The sequence below is a fragment of the Tursiops truncatus genome, chromosome 8 (assembly GCF_011762595.2).
Source record: "Tursiops truncatus isolate mTurTru1 chromosome 8, mTurTru1.mat.Y, whole genome shotgun sequence".
NCBI lineage: Eukaryota > Metazoa > Chordata > Mammalia > Artiodactyla > Delphinidae > Tursiops > Tursiops truncatus.
This window is the reverse complement of record NC_047041.1, coordinates 102,470,064-102,494,184: the sequence shown is the minus strand read 5'-3', so window position 1 is coordinate 102,494,184 and position 24,121 is coordinate 102,470,064. Positions and strand designations below refer to the sequence as shown.

The following is a 24,121-nucleotide window of genomic DNA, read 5'->3' as shown; positions in this document are numbered from 1 at the left end:
GTTATTACAATATTACTGACTATATTTCCTATGCTGTGCATTACATTCCCGTGACTTATTTTTCTTATAACTGGAAGTTTGTATCTCTTAATCCCCTTCACCTATTTCACGCAACTTCCCACTCTCCTCCCATAATCATCATGATCATTGTCTTCGTCATCACTGCTATCCTAGTAGGTGTGCAGTGTTTGGCCTGTTTTTGTTTTTTTTTAATCAGGATGTCTTTTTTTTTTTTTTTTTTTTTCCCCCGCTACGCAGGCCTCTCACTGTTGTGGCCTCTCCCGTTGCGAAGCACAGGCTCCCGACGCGCAGGCTCAGCGGCCGTGGCTCACGGGCCCAGCCGCTCTGCGGCATGTGGGATCTTCCCGGACCGGGGCACGAACCCGTGTCCCCTGCATCGGTAGGCGGACTCTCAACCACTGCGCCACCAGGGAAGCCCAGGATGTCTTTTTTTTATTATTAAGTTTGAGAAGCTTTTTTTAATATTATGGATATTATGGATAAAACCCTGTTGCCAGACATGTTTTGCAAATGTTTTCTCACAACTATGGTTAACATAATCACTTTCTTAATATCTTTTGATGAGCAAAAGTTTTTTATTTTGATGAAGTTTATCAGTTTTTTTCTTTCATGGTTACTTATTTCTATGCCCTAAGATTTTACCTATTTTTAGGTTAAAGGATATTCTCCTTTGTTTTCTTCAAGAATCTTCTTAGCTTTTATTTTCAGGTCTATCTTCCATTTCTAATTTTTGTGTGTGATCTGCAGTAGATGTCAAGGTTCATTTTTTTTCCTTATAGACATATGGTCATTTCAGCAACATTTGTTGAAAAGACTTTCTTTTCCTTGATGGATTGCTTTGGTGCCTTTATTTTTTTTAAAAAAATCAAATAACCATATAAGTATGAGCCTGTTTCTGGCCCTTTTCATTTCCATATATTTTCCTATTTTTAAAAAATTAATAACGCTTATTTTTTAGAGCAGTCTTGAGTGAAAAATTGAGGAAAAGTACGGAGAGTTCTCATATATCCATACTCCCATTTGTGGACTTAAGTTTTCAATTCATTTGGGTAAATACCAAGGAGCACCATTACTGGATCATATGTTAAGAATATGTTTACTTTCATAAGAAACTGCCAAACTGCCTTCCAAAGTGGCTGCAGCGATGAGAGTTCCTATTGCTCCACATCTTTGTCAGCATTTGTTGCCAGTGTTGTCAATGGGTTTTGGCCATTCTAATAGGTGTGTAGTGGTATCTCATTTTCATTTGCATGTCTCTAATGACATAATAATGTGGAGCACTTTTTCATATGCTTACTTGCCATCTGTATATCTTCTTTGGTGAGGTGCCTGTTCAAGTCTTCTGCTCATTTTTTAAAAACTGGATTGTTTTCTTATTGTTGAATTTTAAGAGATCTTTGTATATTTTGGATAACAGTCCTTTATCAGATATGTCTTTTGCAAATATTATCTCCCAGTCTGTGACTTGCCTTTTCATTCCCTTGAGACTGTCTTCCACAGAGCAGAACTTTTTAATTTTAATGAGGCCCAGTTTATCAATTATTTCTTTCATGGATCATGCCTTTGATGTTGTATCTAAAAAGTCATCTTTATACCCAAGGTCATCTATGTTTCCTCCTATATTAATTTCTAGGAGTTTTATAGTTTTGTGTTTTACATTTAGGTTTATGATCCATTTTCATTAATTTTTATGAAGGTGTAACATCTGTGTCTAGATTCTTTCATTTATTTATTTGCATGTGGATGTCCAGTTGTTCCAGTACCATTTGTTGAAAAAACTATCTTTGCTCCATCATAATGCCTGTCCTCCTTTGTCAAAGATCACTCGACTATATTTATGTGGGCTCTCTATTCTTTCTGTTCTGGGCCCTGTTTCTGGGACCTCTATTCTGTTCCATCTATCTATTTGTCTATTTTTTTACCGACACCACACTGTCCTGATTACTGTAGGTTTTTTTTGTTTTGTTTTGTTTTTTGTGGTACGCAGGCCTCTCACTGTTGTGGCCTCTCCCGTTGTGGAGCACAGGCTCCGGATGCACAGGCTCAGCGGCCATGGCTCACAGGCCCAGCCGCTCTGTGGCATGTGGGCTCTTCCCAGACCGGGGCACGAACCTGTGTCCCCTGCATCAGCAGGTGGACTCTCAACCACTGCGCCACCAGGGAAGCCAATACTGTAGCTTTATAAGTCTTGAAGTCACATAGTATCAGTCCTCTGACTTTGTTCTCCTTTAATATTGAATTGGCTACTCCGAGTCTTTTGCCTCTCCATGTAAACTTCAGAATCATTTTGTTGATATTCACAAAATAACTTGCTGGAATTTTTATTTGGATTGCACTGGATCTATATAGATCAAGTTGGGAAGAACTGACACCTTGACAATATTTAATCTTCCTATCCATGACATGGAACATCTCTCCATTTATTTAGTTCTTCTCTGATATATTTCATCAGAGTTTTATAGTTTTCCTCATATAGCTCTTATACATAGGTTTTGGGGTTTTCTGGGTTTTTCTCTTTGCTTTATATCTAAGTATTTTGTTTTTTATGATGCTAATGTAAATGGTAATGTGTTTTTAATTTAAAATTCCATTTGTTCATTGCTTGCATATAGGAAACCAATTGACTTTTGTATATTATCCTTGTATCCTGCAAGCTTGTTATAACTGCTTATCAGTTCATGTAAAATTTTTAACCAGTTTGTGAATTTCTATAGAAAGTCTGCTGATATTATGATTGTGTTGACTCCACAGATCAATTTGGGGAGAATGGACATCTTAGCAATATTGCACTTTCCAGTCTATAAACATGATATATCTCTCCATTTATTGTTTAATTTCTCTTGGCAATGTTTTATAGCTTTCAGCAAAGATCTTTTACTTATAACATTAAATCTATCCCTACGTGTTTCATATTTTTTGATGCTATTATAAATGGAACTATTTTTAAATTTTATTTTACAATTGTTAGCTGCTAGTATAAAAAAATCTTGTGGGGGAATTCCCTGGTGGTCCAGTGGTTAGGACTTGGCATTTTCACTGCCAGGGCCTGGGTTCAATCCCTGGTCAGGGAACTAAGATCCCACAAGCCACATGGCGCAGCCAAAAACAAAAATCTTTTTGTATATTTACCATGTATCCTGCAACCTTGCTAAATTCACATATTTCTTCTAATATTTATTTTGTAGATTCCCTAGGATTTTGTACATTAAAAAAATTATATCATTTAAAAATAAAGACTGTTTTACTTCTGCCTTTCCAACCTCTATGCCTTGTACTTATTTTTCTTGCCTTGTTTACATTGGCTAGAACCTCTACTATGATTTTTAAATGATATTCTTAAAGACCTTGTGAGATAAGAAAATTCTTACTCAAAGTGAAAAATAAAAAAATATACCACACTGGGGACTTCCCTGGTGGCACAATGGTTAAGAATCCACCTGCCAATGCAGGGGACATGGGTTCGAGCCTGGTCCAGGAAGATCCCACATGCTGTAGAGCAACTAAGCCCGTGTGCCACAATTACTGAGCCTGCGGTCTAGAGCCCATGTGCCACAACTACTGAGCCCGCGTGCCTAGAACCTGTGCTCTGCAACAAGAGAAGCCACCACAATGAGAAGTCCGTGCACCGCAACGAAGAGTAGCCCCTGCTCGCCGCAACTACAGAAAGCCCGTGCACAGCTATGAACACCCAACGCAGCCAAAAATAAAATAATAAATTTATATTAAAAAAAAAGAACATCCATAGTGATATTCTTGTATCAGTAGAGTATTAGAAGAAAATGAGATTTAGGAAATCATTACATTAGACCTATCATTCCACAGCCAACTGTGCATCTTGAAACAAAATGGCATTATAACAGAAAAACTGAATCTCAATGATTTGTACATCATAGTGTCAAGCCTAAAAATACAATTTACACAGTATCTTAGTCCCTTTGGGCTGTTATAACAAAATAAGACAGATTGAATTGCTTATAAAGAACAGAAATTTATTTCTCACAGTTCTGGAGTCTAGAAGTCCAAGATCATACTGCCAGCATGGTCTGGTTCTGGGCTCTTTTTTGGATTACAAATTTCTAATTGTATTTTCATATGGCAGAAGAACCTGGAGAACTCTGTCAGTTCTTTTTTTACAAAGGCATTAATCCCATTTGTGAGGGCTCCACCCTCATGACTTAAGTACCTCCCAAAGGTCCCATCTCCTAATACCATCACATTGGCCATTAGGATTTCAACATATGAATTTTGGGGGGACATAAACATTCAGACCATAGCACAGAGCTAATGGCTGAATTTATTTTAAACTTCATCTTAGAAGTTTTTCCCTAAAAACATGGAAAAAGTTCAGAAAAAAGAAAGTACAGATAGTAAACACTTATAAAAAGTTTCAAAAATATATGAATTAAAACTATATACCTGTTAATTAACTAGTAAATTGGCTAAAATAGTTTAAGTAATTGAAATTCCTAATGCTAGCAAAGTACAGGAAGTTAATATCCTCATATACAAATGCTACTATTACATGATACAACTTTCTAAAAAGCAATTTCAAGAGCCATAAAAATATAGACTTTAATCAACTTAAATCTACTTCAGGAAATTAGTCCTAAATTTTTCAATTAAGTAAAAAGCTATATGCATTAAGATACTCATCCCAGAGACATTAACATTAATTAGCACTTATTGAGAACTATGCACTCAGAATAACCGCTATGCCACATGCATTATGTGTATTACCTCGTTTAATCCTCAAAACAGCTTTATGAGGTAGGTATTTTTCAAAAGATCAAATAACTTGCTCAAGGATACACAGTATGAGTTCTTAACCTCTACAATATGTTGCTATTCATAGTAATGGGAAAAAAGAAAGAACAAGCCTAAAAGCCTCAAAATATAAAATGGTTACTTAATTTATGATACATCTTCTTATGGACAACTTATCCATTAAAAATAATGACTAGAAGACTGTCATAACATGAAAAATGCTGACACGTTAAATGAAAAAAAGGTAGTAGGACAAAATTGTGTATACATTGTGATTACAACGATATTAAAAATACATGGGGGAAAAGTTTGTGAGAAGTTTTTTCCTTTTCCCTATTTTCCCCTAATTTTCTAAAATGGGCTATATTGCTTCTATAACAAAAAGTACCATTTAAAAATAATTTCTCTGATGATGGCAAAAGTTGAGATCCGGCTGTTTGTTGTTGTTTCCCAACAGACTCAGCAAACCAGTAATTATTTGGTTTTCTTGCCTTTAACCAGTGAATAAAGTAACAATAGTAATACCAAACATTTTAAAGAATGAGGCTAATTAAGCCAAAAGATGAAAAGTTCTTTGGTTGGCTCTGTGGCTTGATGTCATTAGTTAAATTGGCTAATTATTTCCACATTATAAAACAACCCCAGACGTGCTCTAGAGAAGGAAATAGAAAGCAGGACATTATAATGGAGAATCAGCAACCTTTCAGAAACACTGTGTCAAATCTTCATTCACTCCCTCAAAAAGCAGAGAGACTAGTTCTTTGGTTGGCTCTGTGGCTTGATGTCATTAGTTAAATTGGCTAATTATTTCCACATTATAAAACAACCCCAGACACGCTTTAGAGAAGGAAATAGAAAGCAGGACATTATAATGGAGAATCAGCAACCTTTCAGAAACACTGTGTCAAATCTTCATTCACTGCCTCAAAAAGCAGAGAGACTAGTGGCCATTGCTGCATATCCAGTTGGCTCCCTCAGCCAAGCAAGCCAGTCAACAAAGGTGTGGTCACTCAAGTACCTAACAAAGGAATATGCACCTGAGCCTCATACCACCCCAAACAAAAAGATGTAGATTGGGGCTTCCCTGGTGGCGCAGTGGTTGAGAGTCCGCCTGCCGATGCGGGAGACATGGTTCGTGCCCTGGTCTGGGAAGATCCCACGTGCCACGCAGCGGCTGGGCCCGTGAGCCATGACCGCTGGGCCTGCGCGTCCGGAGCCTGTGCTCCGCAACAGGAGAGGCCACAACAGTGAGAGGCCCACGTACCGCAAAAAAAAAAAAAAATAGATGTAGATTGAAAATGGAGTAAGAAAAACATGATAATTCTTCCAAGCCTACACTTACCTCTTCACACAACCTCAACAACTCAATCACCAAAAATGATACAAGCTACAGATTTCTTCAACTTGCAGTACGAGAGTGAAGTGAGAAGTTGTCAAAGAAAGAGAGAAATTAATATCTATTCATTCATTGAGCATAAATAAATAGTTGATCATCTGAAAAGTTAATACATAGTCAAACCTCTAGCAAAATAGAATACTGTATAGTAGACCAAAATACTATGGAATAGTGGTTAAGACATAGCCTCTGGAGCCAGTCTGTCTGGGTTCATATAACCCACTCAATCACTTAATAGATTTGTGACTTTGAACAAGTTACTTCACCTTTTTGTGTTTAAAATGAAATGTTTCCTATTAGTGTTATCATTATCACCATCAAGAAAAAGAGAAGGTGCAAAAACAACATAAGAAACCCCGAAGAGATAAGAGTACAAATATTTTTAAATCATAAAGGAATACTATAGGACTTCCCTGGTGGTGCAGTGGTTATGAATCTGCCTGCCAATGCAAGGGACACAGGTTCGATCCCTGGTCCGGGAAGATCCCACATGCCACAGAGCAACTAAGCCCACATGCCACAACTACTGAGCCTGCACTCTAGAGCCTGCAAGCCACGACTACTGAGCCCACATGCCGCTACTACTGAAGCCCATGTGCTTTCGGGCCCGCATGCCACAACTACTGAGCTGGCATGCTGCAACTACTGAAGCTTGCACACCTAGAGCCCGTGCTCTACAACAAGAGAAGCCACCGCAATGAGAAGTCCCCACGCCACATCGAAGAGTAGCCCCCGCTCGCCGCAACTAGAGAAAGCCCACGTGCAACAACAAAGACCCAACCAGCAGCCAAAACTAAAAAATAAAAATTTTTTAAACAATACTATAAATAACTTCACATCAATTAATCTGAAAACTAAGATGAAATGCCGAACACATAGCAGGTGCTCAATAAATACGTACTGGATGAATGAATTAAAAGGAATAAGGGATAATGTGTGTGTGTGTGTGTGTGTGTGTGTGTGTGTGTGTGCGCGCGCGCGCGCATGCATTTTTCTTTTTTAATATACATATACAGTTGAGCCTTGAACAACACGCATTTGAACTGCGCGGGTCCACTTATATGCTGATTTTTTTTTCAATAACTATAGCACCTGCGTTTTCATTTTACAGATCTTTAATTAAATGTGGGGAAAAGTTTCTGTCTGATTAGAGATCACATGCGTGGAATCAAAAGAACTAGGGTTTGAGTCCTGATTCTATCCAAACGGTTTCAACTTCCTGCCCTTGGGTGAGTCGTTTATCAATTCATTTGTTTTTGAGGCAGAGATAACAGTACGCAGATTTTTGACTGTGTGTGGGGTCGGTGGCCCAACCCCCCATGTTGTTCAAGGATCAACTGTATTTCCAAAATTGGCTCTAGGGGAAATAGAAAACTTAAGCCAAACATTATTAAAGAAAGCAAGTTGGTTATCAAAAATAATTCCTTCTTCACCTCCCACACCCCCAAAATACCAGGTTCAAATGATTTTTTTACAGGGTAGTTTTACCAAATTTTCAGAGAACAGATACAAAAAGTTCGAGAACAGAAATGGATAAACCTACTCAACTCATTTTACAAAGCTAGTATAATCTTGGTACCAAAATAAGACAAGGACAATATAAACCAATCTCACTAGGAATATAGATGCAAAAGTTAAATCCAGGATATGTAACAATTATATAATGAAAACAACCAGCAAGGGTGTTTTTTATCAGAAAGTCTATCACCATAACTCATCATATTAATAGATTAAAGACTTAAAAAAACACATCATAATCCCAAAAGATGTAGAAAAAGCACTTTTGAAAATACAATACTCATTTATAACAAACACTACTGGCAAATTAAGAAGAGAAATTCCGGGCTTCCCTGGTGGTGCAGTGGTTGAGAGTCAGCCTGCCGATGCAGGGGACACGGGTTCGTGCCCCGGTCTGGGAGGATCCCACATGCCGCGGAGCGGCTGGGCCCGTGAGCCATGGCCACTGAGCCTGCGCGTCCGGAGCCTGTGCTCCGCAACGGGAGAGGCCACAGCAGTGAGAGGCCCACGTACCGCAAAAAAAAAAAAAAAAAAAAAAGAAGAGAAATTCCTTAACCTGACAAGGAGCAAATATCAAAAAACTATAGTAAAATCATACTGTATGGTAGAAATTTTTATTTATTTATTTATTTATTCATTTATTTAATTTTTGGCTGCATTGGGTCTTCGCTGCTGCACGCAGGCTTTCTCTAGTTGCAGTGAGCGGGGGCTACCCTTTGTTGCGGGGCACAGGCTTCTCATTGTGGTGGCTTCTCTTGTTGTAGAGCACAGGCTCTAGGCGCGTGGGCTTCAGTAGTTGTGGCACACGGGCTTCAGTAGTTGTGGCTCGCGGGCTCTAGAGCGCAGGCTCAGTAGTTGTGGCACACGGGCTTAGTTGCTCCACGGCATGTGGGATCTTCCCGCACCAGGGCTCGAACCCGTGTCCCCTGCATTGGCAGGCGGATTCTTAACCACTGCGCCACCAGGGAAGCCCTGTATGGTAGAATTTTAAGTAATATCATTGAAGGAAGGCAAGACGCAGATGCCTAATATCACCTGTGCTCTTCTATCCAATACTAATATTGTTCTATCTAATGCAATATGACAAGGAAAAGAAATAAGCCATAAAAGAAGTGAAAATGAAAAGAAAAAAAATGGTAAGAATTTAGAAATGCTTTGATTGTCCTTATAGAAGATCCAACAGAACCTACAGATAAATTATCAAAATTTTAACAGTTCAAGTCAGTAATATTGAAAAAATGAATACCACTCACAATAGCAATAAAAACTATAAGACATTAGGAATAAATACAACAAAAGATGTCTAGGACTTATGAAAAGAAGTGTTAACATAAAGAAGTGTTAACATAAAAGAAGATCTAAATAGGAATCACGTCAGCAAGATGGCAGAAGAGCAAGTCTCAGGCCCTCACTCTCCCTTGGAGATACCAAACTTAACAACAATATCAAATTGCCTTTTTGAGAACTCTAGAAACCAATTAAGAGGCATGCCAGGCAAGCACAGAAAGGAGTCATTCCAAAGCAGAATCCAGGCTAAAGGAGCACCTTCCATCATAGGCATCCTAGCCTGGCATCCTAGCCTCACAGCAGAAGAAAAGGAGCTATGACCGAAAAACACACTGGCTCTTAAAGCTTCTGGGAGGTGGTGCATATTACTTCCATTCGCATTTCACTGGCCCAAGCAAGTTACATGGCCCAGCCCATAGGGAGAGAAGAAAATATTTCAAACAAATAATAAAATCTAGCAAAATGGCCTCTGGAGTCAGGCAGGCTTCAGCTTTACTAGCCAGGTGCTCTTGGGAAAGTCCCTTATTCTCTAGAATCTATATACTGGAGATTATAGGGCCTACCTCCCAGTTGTGACAATTAAAATTAAATAACATATTTTTTTAAGAAAAAGAAGATCTAAATAAATGATAAAGTATATCAACTCACAGAAACACTTAATACTATAAAAATGCTAATTGCTACCAAATTAACCTACAAATTCAGAATAATAACAATCAAGATCACAATAAGATTTTTCATGGAACTTAACTAACTATAAAATTCATAGGCGGGACTTCCCTGGTGGCACAGTGGTTGGGAATCCGCCTGCCAATGCAGGGGACACAGGTTCGAGCCCTGGTCCGGGAAGATCCCACATGCCACAGAGCAACTAAGCCCCTGCGCCACAACTACTGAGCCTGCACTCTAGAGCCCGGGAGCCACAACTACTGAGCCCACGTGCCACAAATACTGAAGCCCATGCACCTAGAGCCTGTGCTCCACAACAAGAGAAGCCACCGCAATAAGAAGCCCGTGCACCACAAAGAAGAGTAGCTCCCACCCACCTCAACTAGAGAAAGCCTGCGCACAGCAACGAAGACCCAAAGCAGCCAAAAATAAATTTAAAAAAAATTCATAAGTAAGATAATGGTTTTAAAAACCAAAGGCAATTCTGGAAAAAAATAAGGAGGGGGGATTTGCCCTATCATACAACAAGATTAATTCTAAAACTTTAGGAAATAAGACTCTATGATACCAGCCTAGGGACAGACATAAAGACTAGAGCACCCAGAAACAGATCCAAGCATATATAGAGCCCTAGTTTATGAAAGCATAATAACACAAATTATTGGGGAAAGGAAAAGATTTAAATTAGATTCCTAACTTGTATCATAAATAAACATAAACTCTAGATTAATTATAATTATAATAATAATTAAATTTTAAAATTTTAGAACTATTAAAAGAACTATTTAAAAGAATATCATGACTTCAGTGTAAAAAAGAATGGTCTCAAATCAATGATTACAGCTTCCACTTTGAGAAACTAGAAACAGAAAAGCAAAAGAGATCCAAAACAAGCAGAAGAAAGGAAAGAATAAAAGATCAGAGTGAAAATCAATGAAACAGAATACAACAGAAAGAATATGGTTCTAGCGAGACTGATTAAAGAAAGAGAAAGTGAGAAAGTAAGAGAGAGAGACGAATATAAACCACCAACATCAGGAGTGAGAGAGGTGATATTGCTAGAGATTCTACAAGTGTTGGAAGGATAATAAGGGTATATTATGAACAATTTTATGTCAATAAATTTAACAACTTAGATGAAATGGACAAATTCCTTGAAAGGTACAAACTACCCACACTTACTCAAAAAAACAAAATAACCTGAATAGCTCTATAATCATCAAAGAAATTGAATTTGTAGTTAAAATATTTCCCACAGGGCTCCCCTGGTGGCGCAGTGGTTGAGAGTCCGCCTGCCGATGTAGGGGACACGGGTTCGTGCCCCGGTCCGGGAAGATCCCACATACCGCGGAGGAGCTAGACCCGTGAGCCATGGCCGCTGAGCCTGCGCGTCCGGAGCCTGTGCTCCGCAACGGGAGAGGCGACAACGGTGAGAGGCCCACGTACCGCAAAAAAAAATATATATATATTTCCCACAAAGGAAAAATCAGGCCCGGATGGCTTCCTTTGATGAATCGTACCAAATATTTAAGGAAGAAATAATACCTTCCACAGAAATTCTTCTAGACAATTGAAGAACAGAGAATACATCCTAATTCATTTTATAAAGTCAGCATTACTCTGATACCAAAATAAAGTCATTACAAGAAAAGAAAACTACAAATATCTCTTATGAACACAGATGGAAAAATTATTTTTTAAATGTCAGTAAATCAGGCTTCCCTGGTGGCGCAGTGGTTAAGAATCTGCCTGCCAATGCAAGGGACATAGGTTCGAGCCCTGGTCCGGGAAGATTTCACATGCTGTGGAGCAACTAAGCCCGTGCGCCACAACTACTGAGCCTGCACTCTAGAGCCTGCGAGCTACAACTACTGAGCTTGTGAGCCACAACTGCTGAAGCCCACGTGCCTAGAGCCCGTGTTCCACAACAAGAGAAGCCAGCACAATGAGAAGCCCACGCACCGCAATGAAGAGTTGCCCCCACTCGCCACAACTAGAGAAAGCCTGTGCGCAGAAACAAAGACCCAACACAGCCAAAACTAAAAATAAACAAAATAAATAAATTTATTTAAAAAAAAATTTTTTTAAATAAATAAATAAAATGTCAGCAAATCAAATCCAACAATACATAAAAAGGATACATAATGCATCAATGGCCAACTGGGATTTATCCCATAAATGCAAAGTTGGTTTAACATTTGAAAATCAATGTAATTCACCATATTAACAGCCTAAAAAAGAAAAATCATATGATCTTCTCAATAAATGCATAAAATCATTTGATAAAATCCAACATCCATTCCTAATAAAAACTCTCAGCTAGCCAGGGCTAAAAGAGAACTTCCTCAAACCAATAAAGGGCATATTTAATATTAAAGAAACGAAGACAAATTCATTTATTTTAACTTCTCTTGATCTTCAATCAATCTTCTCGTTATAAAATCTTTCCATGTGTTATGCAAATTTAGCAGCAAGAGACTATTTAGAATGTATCAAAAGCGTGAGGGTTAAGCGTGGACTCACAGGATAACCAATGACCTAAGTCCCCAAGCTCTTCCCTTACTTCTAAACTTAATATCGGAGACTGAGGTAAGTCTCAGTTTCCTCATCTCTGAAACAGAAATGGTGATAACTTATGTCTGACCTATCTCTCGAGAATGAGGTCATGTCTACAAAACGAGCTCCCAGGAGAAAAAGTGTTAGATAAGTAGTGAGATTTAGAGTTGTTGATCTTGTAAGATAGAAAATTATAATAGATTTTAAATTTTTGACTATGAGCATCCCAGATTTTAAAAACATATATTAAGTCAGACATCCAAGAGTTCACCATTGTGAGTTTTTCACTCAGTGTTGAGCAAGCCTGGACACATCAATCTCTCTAATGTATGAAAAGCACAACTCCTGACTTCCATTCCCAACAAATTAACAAAAGGGACAAAACTAAATATTTTTCTTTTTAAATCTCCCTGATGCCATTTTGGAGGCAAAAGCTGAACTATCATAACTATGTAACCGTACATCAACAGCAAAACTGTCTTCCCCACTTTCAAGGGTTGGTATTCCTATCTAGTCTTTTGAAGAAAACAAAGTTGTAAATTTTCTTACTTGGGAAAAATACATGAACATTTTTTTAAATGATTGGCCAAACTGTATTTTAGTAAAGCGTTAAATTATGTCAATAAACATGGGAATGAGGAGATATTTAAAATAAGATTAAAAAACAAGTAAAGGGCTTCCCTGGTGGCGCAGTGGCTGAGAGTCCGCCTGCCGATGCAGGAGACACGGGTTCGTGCCCCGGACCGGGAAGATCCCACATGCCGCGGAGCGGCTGGGCCCGTGAGCCATGGCCGCTGAGCCTGCGCGTCCGGAGCCTGTGCTCCGCAACCGGAGAGGCCACAACAGTGAGAGGCCCGCCTACCGCAAAAAAAAAAAAAAAAACAAGTAAAAATAATATGACTAGGAGAGACAAAAAAACAGTGAAATAAATAAAGACCTATATATATATGGCTTTTTTCATATTCCTCCAACTCATCACTCTCTTCTACCCTTTCTTTTCCTTCTTTTCTTCACTAAAGTAAGGACATGTTAGGAAGTAGCTTCTAGATTTGGGCAAGAAGGACAAGCTAAAACTATCCCGTTTCACCAAATAGATATTTATGATAGAATTAGTTCTACATAAATGGATAACAAATGAATATGTAAATGGATTTCTACATAAATGGATAACTATATGATGCAGAATAGTAGTACATATGTTAATATAAAGGAATGAGAATTTTTAAACACGTAAGAATTTATCTATCTTAATGAGCATCATCCTTCAAAGTGCAGAAGATTATTCTAATTGACAGAGTACCTCAAATCGGGTCTGAGGTGTTTTATTCTAATAAGCAATTGGGAGTCATTAAGGGAGGAATATAAAGCTGTGTTTAAATTAATAAATAATTTAATAAATAATAATTCTACACTATAAAAGCAAAATTAACCAAAAATTCAATTACATTAGATAATGGAGAAAAGAAAAGGAGAAGTCTCCCCTTCCCCTCAAAAAAAGCCAAAACTTTTAAGCCTGGAGAATTATGAAAATGTTAGTATCACTGAAAGGAATGGGGATTACACAGTAAGTTAGTTTAAGAAAATGAACCCTATTTGAGACATGTTACACATGATATTCCAGAGGAACCCTCAAATGGAATAGTCCAATTGACAATCAAAGCTAGAAACACATTAGAGATAGAGACCAAAAAAAGTCTCATCAACATAGAAATAATAGTTAAAGCCTTAAAAGCAGAAGATATCTGAAGTAAACGTAGAATAATGATGCAGAATAATAAAGGGAAGAAAGGCATATTGGTGACTGATCTTTAGAGAATATCCTCTGTGTTACCAAAGAAGCACTATGGTACTTATCACACTGTGTTTTATTTTCAGAGGTACCTCTCACTATAACTTTTTTGTGGCAAGGTAGAGGTTCAATAAAGGTTTACTGGACAAAAGTTCAAACAATTAGGTACCACAGACAAAAGAAAACTTAAAAAGAACATAAACTTTTAGAGAGGTAGAAAAACAGGGAGATTATCTTGGTCATCATTTATTAATCCAGCATAAATAAAACACCCAGAAATATGAGCCTGTTTGTATAGGAACTGATCTGAAGTGGTCCAGATCCAGAGAAAAAGTACCTTGATACAACTCTGATAGAATAGATTGAAGAGTAAAGAAAACTGAAGCTGGATGGCTCTACAACAGTACAGTTCCCCTAAAGAGAGGGCAGACCTCTTTTTAGGCACTGAGAGAAATCAACTGAGCAATGAAGAGGATGACATAGCTAACAAACTGAATTCAGAGGCATATGAATTTTGTACAGATACATAATTCTTTAGCACTGGGAAATCTGATGGTTAATGAATCAGCCACCAGAGACTTCCTGATGAAGTTAATTACATAGTGTAAAGATTTGTGAATAGACCAATTCAAAGCAGTTTGCTAATAATGTTATAGGAATGCTAAATAAGTAACAAGAGTAATAAAGGCATAATTAATGGTACATAAGTCAGGGAGCTAAGGAATTCAAATCTTAGTCTTGGACAGCTTCCTTTGTGAGCTTCACTGAGTCATTTTTGTTACTAATTAGTAAGAATAAATAGCATTATTAAGTGGAAGTTAATATCATGAGCCCTAACAGCTAGAGAGAAGACAGGCTAAGGTCGGTTACTAAATGTGATTGACTATGAGCAAATGACTCAATTTTTATTGTGTATTTGATGTACACTACTTCCTCTTTGTACAAAAAGTTAGCCACCTCCACTTCATCACAAGGATATGAAAACAGACTAAATAAAATATGCACAAAATTGCTTTGAGCTTTTAAAATAACAAATTAAAACTAAGTCAACATGACACAAACTGTCTAAAGTTCGTATTAGCATAATAAATAGGTGGTTATTCCATAAACTATACTCAATACCTTCTCCCTATTATTAACAATGATAATAAAACCATTTCTTTGTACTTACATGGCTTTTCACTTTTTTCAAAGCACTTTCACAAATATTAGACAAAGAAGCAGCACTATGTATGATCTAACCACTCATTGTGCAGTTTAGGTTTAAGTTGCAGGAAATATTCCTATCTCCTCCCTAGAGTTAATAACATATTCCCTTTTATTTTTATGAATTTTCATTTCTTTCAAAGCACCTTCACACATTTAACTGGAGCAATGGCATTAAGAATGCCTTTCCACTCTTTGCATCATCTCAGTGGCATAATCCAAAAAGGAAGAGAACTAAAGATTGATAAATAGACTAGATGATTTTGAGGCAGTCAACTCATGATTCTTAAAGTTGAATTCAGATTTTCTAAAAGTCTTAGAATTGCAGCAAACTCTCCAGGACAGTAAGCTGACTCTCTCTTTCTTCCAGGCATAGGCTTTGGGAGGCAGTATAATCAGATGATTAAGATATCTTAAATATGGCACTAAGGGGAGAAATCAAATCTATCATATTCACCACTGTAACCCCTCTGTGTCAAGCACAAAGCTCAGCACACAGTAAATGCTCAATAAATCATCATTTTGATTATTACTACAGGGAGAACATTCTACCCAAGCTCCCACAGTACATCTGTTATGGAGCTAAGAACAAAAATCTCAATTTTTTGTTTTATTACTTTTCCTCCACAATTACTGCTTTTAAATGTGTGCACACCAAGCAGAATCTAAACAAATTAGGACCACAGAGCAAAAAGCTGAGGTTTATTAGGAATCCAGTGTACAGACAGCTGGAAGGTAGATTCAGAGGGCCAAGACAATTTCAAAGGCTAAAGGGAATACACCTGATGACCCTTAAATTAACAAGCAAGCACTTTTAAATCCCCATGCTTAAACTAAAAATTACTTCAGATAAGAAGTTTCAAAAGGTAGAACTGTTTCCTACATGTTTATGTCTTTAGTCTTTCATATTGTGAGTTGCAAAAAAATAGTTTGTTCTTTTCTTTGATAAGACCAAGATAAAGGAAGGTACTTTGGTTTATGCAGTAATTGAGTTGCTGGAAATCTGGGTATAAATTAAAATTTTAAATTGATTGTATTTTAAAAAGCATTAAGAAACCCTGCTATTTGAAAAAGTCCAACGGTAATACATTTCACAAACATTTACTTTATAACATTATACCCTTCTAATGTAGCTTTTTGATTGTTTCTATATTTAATATATAGCATATTTTCTTAAAGCAGTGACAAACATAAGTCAAAAAAAACCCACCACAGTTAATTAACTGTACTCCAATATAAACTAAAAAGTTAAAAAAAAAACACCACAATCTATTTATATTCCAGGTTTAGTTGGGGAAAGTTTCTTTTAAAAAAATTGTTTTGTAAAATTTGTAAATTAACCACTCATTAGGAAAAGACAGACCCATTAGATAATATTTACAAGTCACACAACCATAAAAGATAAAAATGAAAGCACAATGGTTCTCAAATCATTTTGGTCTCCTTAAAATAATGTATGTATGTCCTTTGGTTTTAGATTATTCTCAAATCAAAGGAAAGAAGAACTTCTAAAACTAAGGTCACTGAAAACTCCTAAACCGTAAACCTTGGCATGTGGAAAACAGTATTAATACCAGCCCAAATCTTTTATAGTAAAAGCATTCTCCATATATTATTTCTTTTAGGTAGATGTGAACAAATACTTTACTAAAAATTGTATTTTACATCTGGGAAAATTCTGCCTGAGGTTGTATACAGACTTTTCAGAGAAGCTACAGTGACCTAGGTATCTTGTCTTAGGTCTATACAATTTTCCTGTATCTGTACAATTTTATAGATCATCTTTCAGCAGGATTTTCAGATAAATTACAGGATAAACTGCTGCATGGAACATGCAAATATACTAAAAAAGTATTCATTGTTTATGTGAAATTCAAAGTTAAGTGAGTGTCCAGTATATTTATTTGCTAAATCTGACAACTCTATCTTTCAGTATATGTTAAATTTGTTTCAAAAATACCAAATTTATTGACAGGAAGAGATTTAATCTTGTGGAAGTCGGGTAATTCTTTACCTTTTAGGATCTTCTTGAGGACCAAACCGCCAAAAATGCTTCCTGCAGAAGCAACTGTAAGAAACAGAATACAAAGAAGTATCATAAATAAAGCAATTCAATGGATTTCATCTAAAGAATCATATGGGAGCCTGAAATCACTGTTTATAGATACAGAACATTAAAAGATGGTCACTACTAATGAATTCAGTAAAAATGGAGGCACCAAAGAAGTATTATGAGGCTACAACTGTTCAGGGGCAGAATAACTTCTTAGAGATGAGAACCAAATAGCAACTCTTTTTACCTATATTAAACACCAGGGCTGCCTCTTTGAATATTACTATTCCTGATAAAAAAGGATCATAGGAAGACCACAGACTCTTGCTAGTAACCAGAGTATATCATGCCAATAACTCATATTCCAGTATGAGATTCAATTAAAATTTTTGGCCTTTCTTTTAACCAATTTACTCTTTAGTAAATTTACTCTTTACTAGACTATCAGGTAAGAATTATCTGTACCTAGAGTTCTAAATCTGAACATTCCGGCACTTAGAGCAATAATTCTTCAGGGAAAGACAGTAAGGGAGGAAGCAGGTACCTAAGAGGGGGGAAAAGATCAGAATCCCCTGGAGGCTTTTTTTCCCAAATAGAACATGACTTCCCCCAGAGTGATGCGACCCCACAGTTAAGAATCTAAGAATCACTGCCACAAGAACCAATGGAAATGTGTCTATCCCTCAAGAAATATGTATTCTTCAGGCAGGGAAAAAAGCTTAAGAACCACTGATCTAGGGTGAGAGGCAATACCATTCTCTAAATGTGTGCTGTCCAATATAGTAGCTACTAGCTACATGAGGCTATTTAAATCTAACTAAATTAAATCAAATGAGAAACTGTTCCTCAGTCACACTAGCCACATTCAAGTGTTCAATAGCCAAGCGTGGCTAATGGCTACGGTACTGAACAGCATAAAGAACATTTCCATCATCACAAAAAGTTCTATCAGATAGCATTGTTCTAGATCTCCAGATTTTGAATGATTCTGGATAAATGATACATATTTCAAAAGGCCTGAGCCCAGGTAGCATAGAATATTTAACAAAAACAATCTTTTTTTTTTTTTTTAAACTTAGTGTTCCTCACACTGATACACTGATTCTGACCTAAAGGAGTGGGTGATTGTGATTGGGACACGGATGGAAGGTGGTAGCAGGCCGACACCAGTGATTAGCAAGGAGCTAGAATATCAACAAGAAACAAACCACAAACTGTATGTCTCACAGTGTGTCCATGATGTTTCTCAACTGCATATATCACACTGTTCCCTCTAACAACCTTTCTTAGTTTTAACAAGTATCATACCAACAATTGTTGAAAATGGGTCACTTTGGGTGAACATGTGCAGGGAGAGCAATCATTCTGCCTGCTCCACATCCAACCCCAAATTTTCAGCTATGCTCCTAATCTTTCTGTATTAAATAAAGTGCTACCCTTCAAATGCAAAGATGACAGAACACATATTTTTAAAGCCACAGCATTCCCCCAAATTCTCTTTACAGAAGATGATTTTTTAAAAAGCTACGAGGTCAAATATGTTTGGGAAATGCTGTATACTACAGCCAATTTTTAAAGATTCACAGTCCGTGCTTGCATATTAAAGGTTCTGAGAAGATCTAAAGTAACAAAACTCATTTGATTTTAACCAGCATTCCTCAAGTTTAGATGACTGCATAACTCCTTTCTCATAATTTATATAAACATCCTGTAGCACACATTTTGGGAAACACTGCAGTAATAATACTTGTTAAAGCCTTCAACAATTACTGATAGGAAAAACTACTGGGTTGGCAAAAAATTTCCTTCAGTTTTTAAGTAAAAATAAAAGACATTTTTCATTTTTACCAAGAAATTTATTGAACAACATATTCACAGTTTTGTTCCAATACCTTCTGCCACTTTTCAGGCAACTTCATAATTCCATCTTCCCAAAACTTTTTATCTTTTTGAGCAAAGAACTGGGCCAGGTGCCTTTCACAGTCTCCAAGGGAATTGAAATTTCCATTAAAAGAATTCCGTAAAGACCGAAATAAATGGAAATCTGAACGTGCAATGTCTGGTGAATACAATGGATGAATCAGAACTTCCCAGCCAAGCTGTACAGTTTTCACCTGGTCATCAAAGAAACATGCGGTCTTGCGTTATCCTGATGGAAGATTATGCATTTTCTGTTGACTAATTCCGGATGCTTTTCAGAGTGCTGCTTTCAGTTGGTCTAACTGGGAGCAGTACTTGTTGGAATTAATCGTTTGGTTTTCTGGAAAGAGCTTGTAATAGAGGACTCCCTTCCAATCCCACCATATACACAACATCACCTTCTTTGTATGAAGACCAGCCTTTGGTGTTGTTGATGGTGGTTCATTTCGCTTGCCCCACGATCTCTTCCATTCTACCTTATTGTACAGTACCCACTTTTCATCTCCTGTCACAATTCGTTTTAAAAATGGAACGTAACATTCGTTACGTTTAAGTAGAGAATCACATGCGGAAATACAGTCAAGAAGGTTTTTGTCGCTTAACTTATGTGGAACCCAAACATCAATGCAATTAACATAACCAAGCTGGTGCAAATGATTTCTGTTTCAATTTTATTTATTTTTGGCTGCGTTGGGTCTTCGTTGCTGGGTGCGGGCTTATTGCAGTGGTTTCTCTTTTTGCAGAGCATAGGCTCTTTGCACACGGGCTTCAGTAGTTGCGGCACATGGGCCCTAGAGTGCGTGGGCTCAGTAGTTGCGGCTCGTGGGCTCTAGAATGCAGATTCAGTAGTTGTGTGTGGCACACAAGCTTAGTTGCTCAGTGGTATGTGGGATCTTCCCGGACCAGGGATCAAATCCATGTCCCCTGCATTGGCAGGCGGATTCTTAACCACTGCACCACCAGGGAAGTCCTGCAAATGACTTTCAACACTTGATTTGGATATTTTGAGTATGTCGGCTATCTCCCGTGTAGTATAATGTTGATTGTTCTCAATTAATGTCTCAATTTGATCCCTATCAACTTCAACAGGTCTACCCAACCGTGGAGCATCGTCCAGTGAGAAATCTCCAGCACGAAACTTTGCAAACAACTTTTGACACATTCAATCAGTCACAGCACCTTCTCTATACACTGCACAATTTTTTTTTTGCGTTTCAGTTGTGTTTTTACCTTTCTTGAAATAATAAAGCATAATATGCTGAAAATGTTGCTTTTTTTCTTTCATCTTCAATATTAAAATGGCTACACAAAAAGTCACCAATTTGGTAAGTTTTTTTCTAAATGCACGCTGATATGACAGCTGTCACAATACAATCTAACAAAATTGTTTTGAATGAAGTTAAAGACAACTAAACACTACTAGAGCCATCTTACAGAAAAAACCTTTTGGCCAACCTAATATATAGTCATCCCTCAGCTTCTCACAGATGGACCATTCCAGCAACAAAATTTTCTGGTTTGTTGTGAGTTGCATTTTGTGCCTCTAAAAGAGATTTTGAAGAACTAAGGCCCAGTACTTGTGAATATGACCTTACGTGGAAATAGGGTCTTCATAAATGTCATCAAGATGAAGTCATACTGGGTTAGAGTGGCCCTAAATCCAATTGGTGCCCTTATAAGAAGGCCATGTGAAGACACAAACACAAGGGAGGACATTACATGTAGACAGAGACAGAGATTGGAGCAATACATCCACAAGTCAAGAAACACCAAGGGCTTGCTGGCAACTACCAGAAGCTAGGAGAGAGATAAGGAATAGATTTCTCCCTCAGAGCCTCCAGAAGGAACCAACCCTGCTGAGATCTTGATTGTGGGTTTCTGGCCTTCATAACTGTGATAGAATAAATTTACTTTGTTTTAAGCCACCCAGTTTGTGATACTTTGTTACAGCAGCCCCAGGTTTAGTTCCCAGCCCTAGCCCAATGACACCAATCCACACTTTCAGGTAAAGATGACAGATTGAACATACACATCTACTTTTACTCCCTCCTGAAATCTCAATAAAATGGAAAAGGAGTATTTTTTAAAGGAATAAACCCACAAAGATAGAGAATAAGAGAGAAAGATGATTATAATAAAATTATAGAAACAGAAAAGCAGAAGGACTAGTGGGAAAGGATTTCGGACTCAAGACCTGAAAAATTGAATTATAAGCCAAAAAAGGGAAAGGTGAAGAAACAACACCAATTATACAACAAAATCCCCAAAGACTCAAAAATGGCAGTATTAGGAACCTCTGGAAGTAGTAGTGGGAGCCAAAATAAGGAGAGTCAGCTGAAAAAATGAATTTAAGAAGTAGTCAGATCTTTAGATTCCCTTCTCCACTCAGCCTTCTAAGGACTGGCCCTCCCTAACCTTGGTGAGGGGGTGGGGAGAGGTTATTCTTTGAAAAGATAGAAGCATGGGTCTCTGGGCTGGGAACTAAAGTTGTACTAAAAACAAACGGATTGAGTGAACATAAACATTGAAAGCTAAGATACAACCACCCCCCACTCACCCCACCCCAATCCCTCAATCCTAGAATGCTGGCAATCTGGCTTTTTATCTACCTGGTGAAAGACTCTGAACATATGCATAGAAAAATCTAGAAGAATATATACTGAATGTTAATAATTATCTCAAGGGGTGAGATTACTGAAGAGTCTCATTTTCCATAATGTATGTTTCTGTAATGTTATAATGTTTCATGACAAGCACGTATCGCCTTTCCTCCTGTCAAAAAAATAATAAAAATAATAAAGAGACAATAAGCAGAAGAGAAAGGTCCCTTACACTAGACGGGCTGAAGAGGTCCATTAGGCTCAAAATGTCTATGGAATTCAGTTTCTTGCCAAAAGCTATTGTGGCTCAAGTCCCTTTCTTTGAGTGAAATCAACCCTGCCACCTTGAGCACAGTTTACTGGATCAGAATCAATGCACAAGCTAAGAGAACCATATGCAGACCAATATCACCCTAGCCAGGTAACTAACCACCTCTCTCACGAATGGTGGGAACTCTGTCCAATCAGAGTGGAGTTCATGTGGAGTAACAGCAAACCAAACTATCATACCCCTCTTGAGGATGTTCACTGCTAGGTAAACAAAGAGAAGACAGGTCATTCCAGTTCAGGTGAGAAAATGTCTTGTAGAGCCTAAAGTACTATCCAGTCTCAACTGGGACTCAGGGTGACTCCTCTAAGGCTGATGGGACAACTTCATTCCAAAGTATTCTTCAATAAACCTACACACACACACACACAGCCAAAAAACAGTCAGACAAAAAAGTTATCACTTCACAAGTTCAAGAAAATTAATTGTGTCAGGGCCACTCAATGCATCAGCTTTCCAAGAGTACAGGCAAAAATGATGAAAGAGTAAGAGCCAAATGGAAGAGATATATATTTTCAAATTAACTGCAAGTTAGGATTATCAAAATACGCACCATTCATCATTTAATTTTTTTTTTTTGGCTCTTTTCCAACTACCAAAGGCTGGACATGAACGAAAGAGGATACAAAATTCAATGTAATATAATTTAGCTATGAAAAAGGAGGTTAAAACCAAGAGCAAGAATTAGATTGTTTCTGAGCAATCTAAACTTAAACCAGTAAAATAAATAATCCTTTGATAAGTCATCCTACTCACCTTTCCTGTATGACAGATTTGTAAATCTATCACCAGATACTTATTTCATAATCACTTAAGTTTAATTATGGAACAACTCTGGAGTAATAACATAATAAAAGATTATGACTAATTGAAATTTTTAAATAAACTATAACATAAAGCATGACAAAACAAAGACAGAAATCAATATTTTTTCTTCCTCCACTTACTAGTTGTTACACAATGAAGAGTATTTGCCTGGTGCTTAGAATTTAATGCTTCTATGGAAATCACTAGCTCTCCTTCTAGCAATGCTCCCTTTGATATTCTTGCTGTTTCACACCTCCAGTGAATAATTAAATATTTCAGTATCTGAAAAGGGCACAATTCAAAGAAAACACAACCTTCTTTAAAAAATCATGGTAATAATAAACTTGTATGACACAGTTAAATTAATAATTCTCATTTCCAAAAACTAATATTCTTGCTTGCAAAATGTCAGATTTACAATTGTTAAGAACGGAGCATTGTGTCTAAACAGAAGAAACAGCTAGGTGAGTGACATAAAAAAGGAGACAGCGAAATTCAACACAATGGCCAAGACAGGAAATGGAGACAAAAAATTGTTTTATTCAAAGGATAAGTTCATCTGGAAATAATAATTTGAAAAAATTAAGTGGGAGTTTGTTTTTCCTGTTTTATTTTTTTCTTCTCCCTAAATAAAAGCCAACATGAAGATTATGAATAAGAATGGCATCTGCTTGTGAATCACCTTTACCTTTCATTAAATCAACACTTCTGAGGGTCAGAATACTAGTTGAGAGCATTGGCTCCAGAAGCAGATGCCTGGGTTTGAATCCCTGATGAGCCAAACACTAGCATGTGACCTTGCACAAATTACTTAACTTCTCTGTACCTCAGCTTCCTCATTTATAAAAATGAGGACAAATCTACCACATACAGCAGCTGCTGAACGTAAACAAAACAATATGTGCAAAATGTTTAACACAGTGCCTGGTATATAGTAAATGCTTAATAAATATTAGCTATTATTTCTAACAAATTCATCTGCACACAATATTTTAAGTTTAACAGGTCTCCACGATATCTTGGTAGAACATTCAATCTTGATGAGACCATTTTAAAATAAAATATATTGTATTTAATTTCCATTACTATTTATGAAAGTAGACTCTCACTTCCACACTGAGGTACCATAGCGAAAATTATTACACGCCCCCCCCCCCCTTTCTTTTTAAAGGCAGGGAGATCCCAGCACGAGAACTTGGGAACTAAG

General features: G+C 37.3%; 1 protein-coding gene across 10 annotated transcripts in view; it reads right to left on the bottom strand.

Moving 5' to 3' along the window:
• TOP6BL (TOP6B like initiator of meiotic double strand breaks) overlaps nucleotides 1-24,121 on the bottom strand; it is a 92,538-nt gene that overhangs the window by 66,352 nt on the left and 2,065 nt on the right. For 7 of the 10 annotated variants that reach the window (XM_073809212.1, XM_073809220.1, XM_073809216.1 and 4 more), the window contains exon 2: nucleotides 17,221-17,274. In XM_073809212.1, the coding sequence (XP_073665313.1) occupies nucleotides 17,221-17,274 (54 nt within the window). Of the gene's footprint in view, nucleotides 1-17,220; nucleotides 17,275-22,289; nucleotides 22,311-23,054; nucleotides 23,197-24,121 lie in introns of those variants that run through there. The other 3 variants (XM_073809214.1, XM_073809211.1, XM_073809217.1) reach the window with 3 other exon arrangements.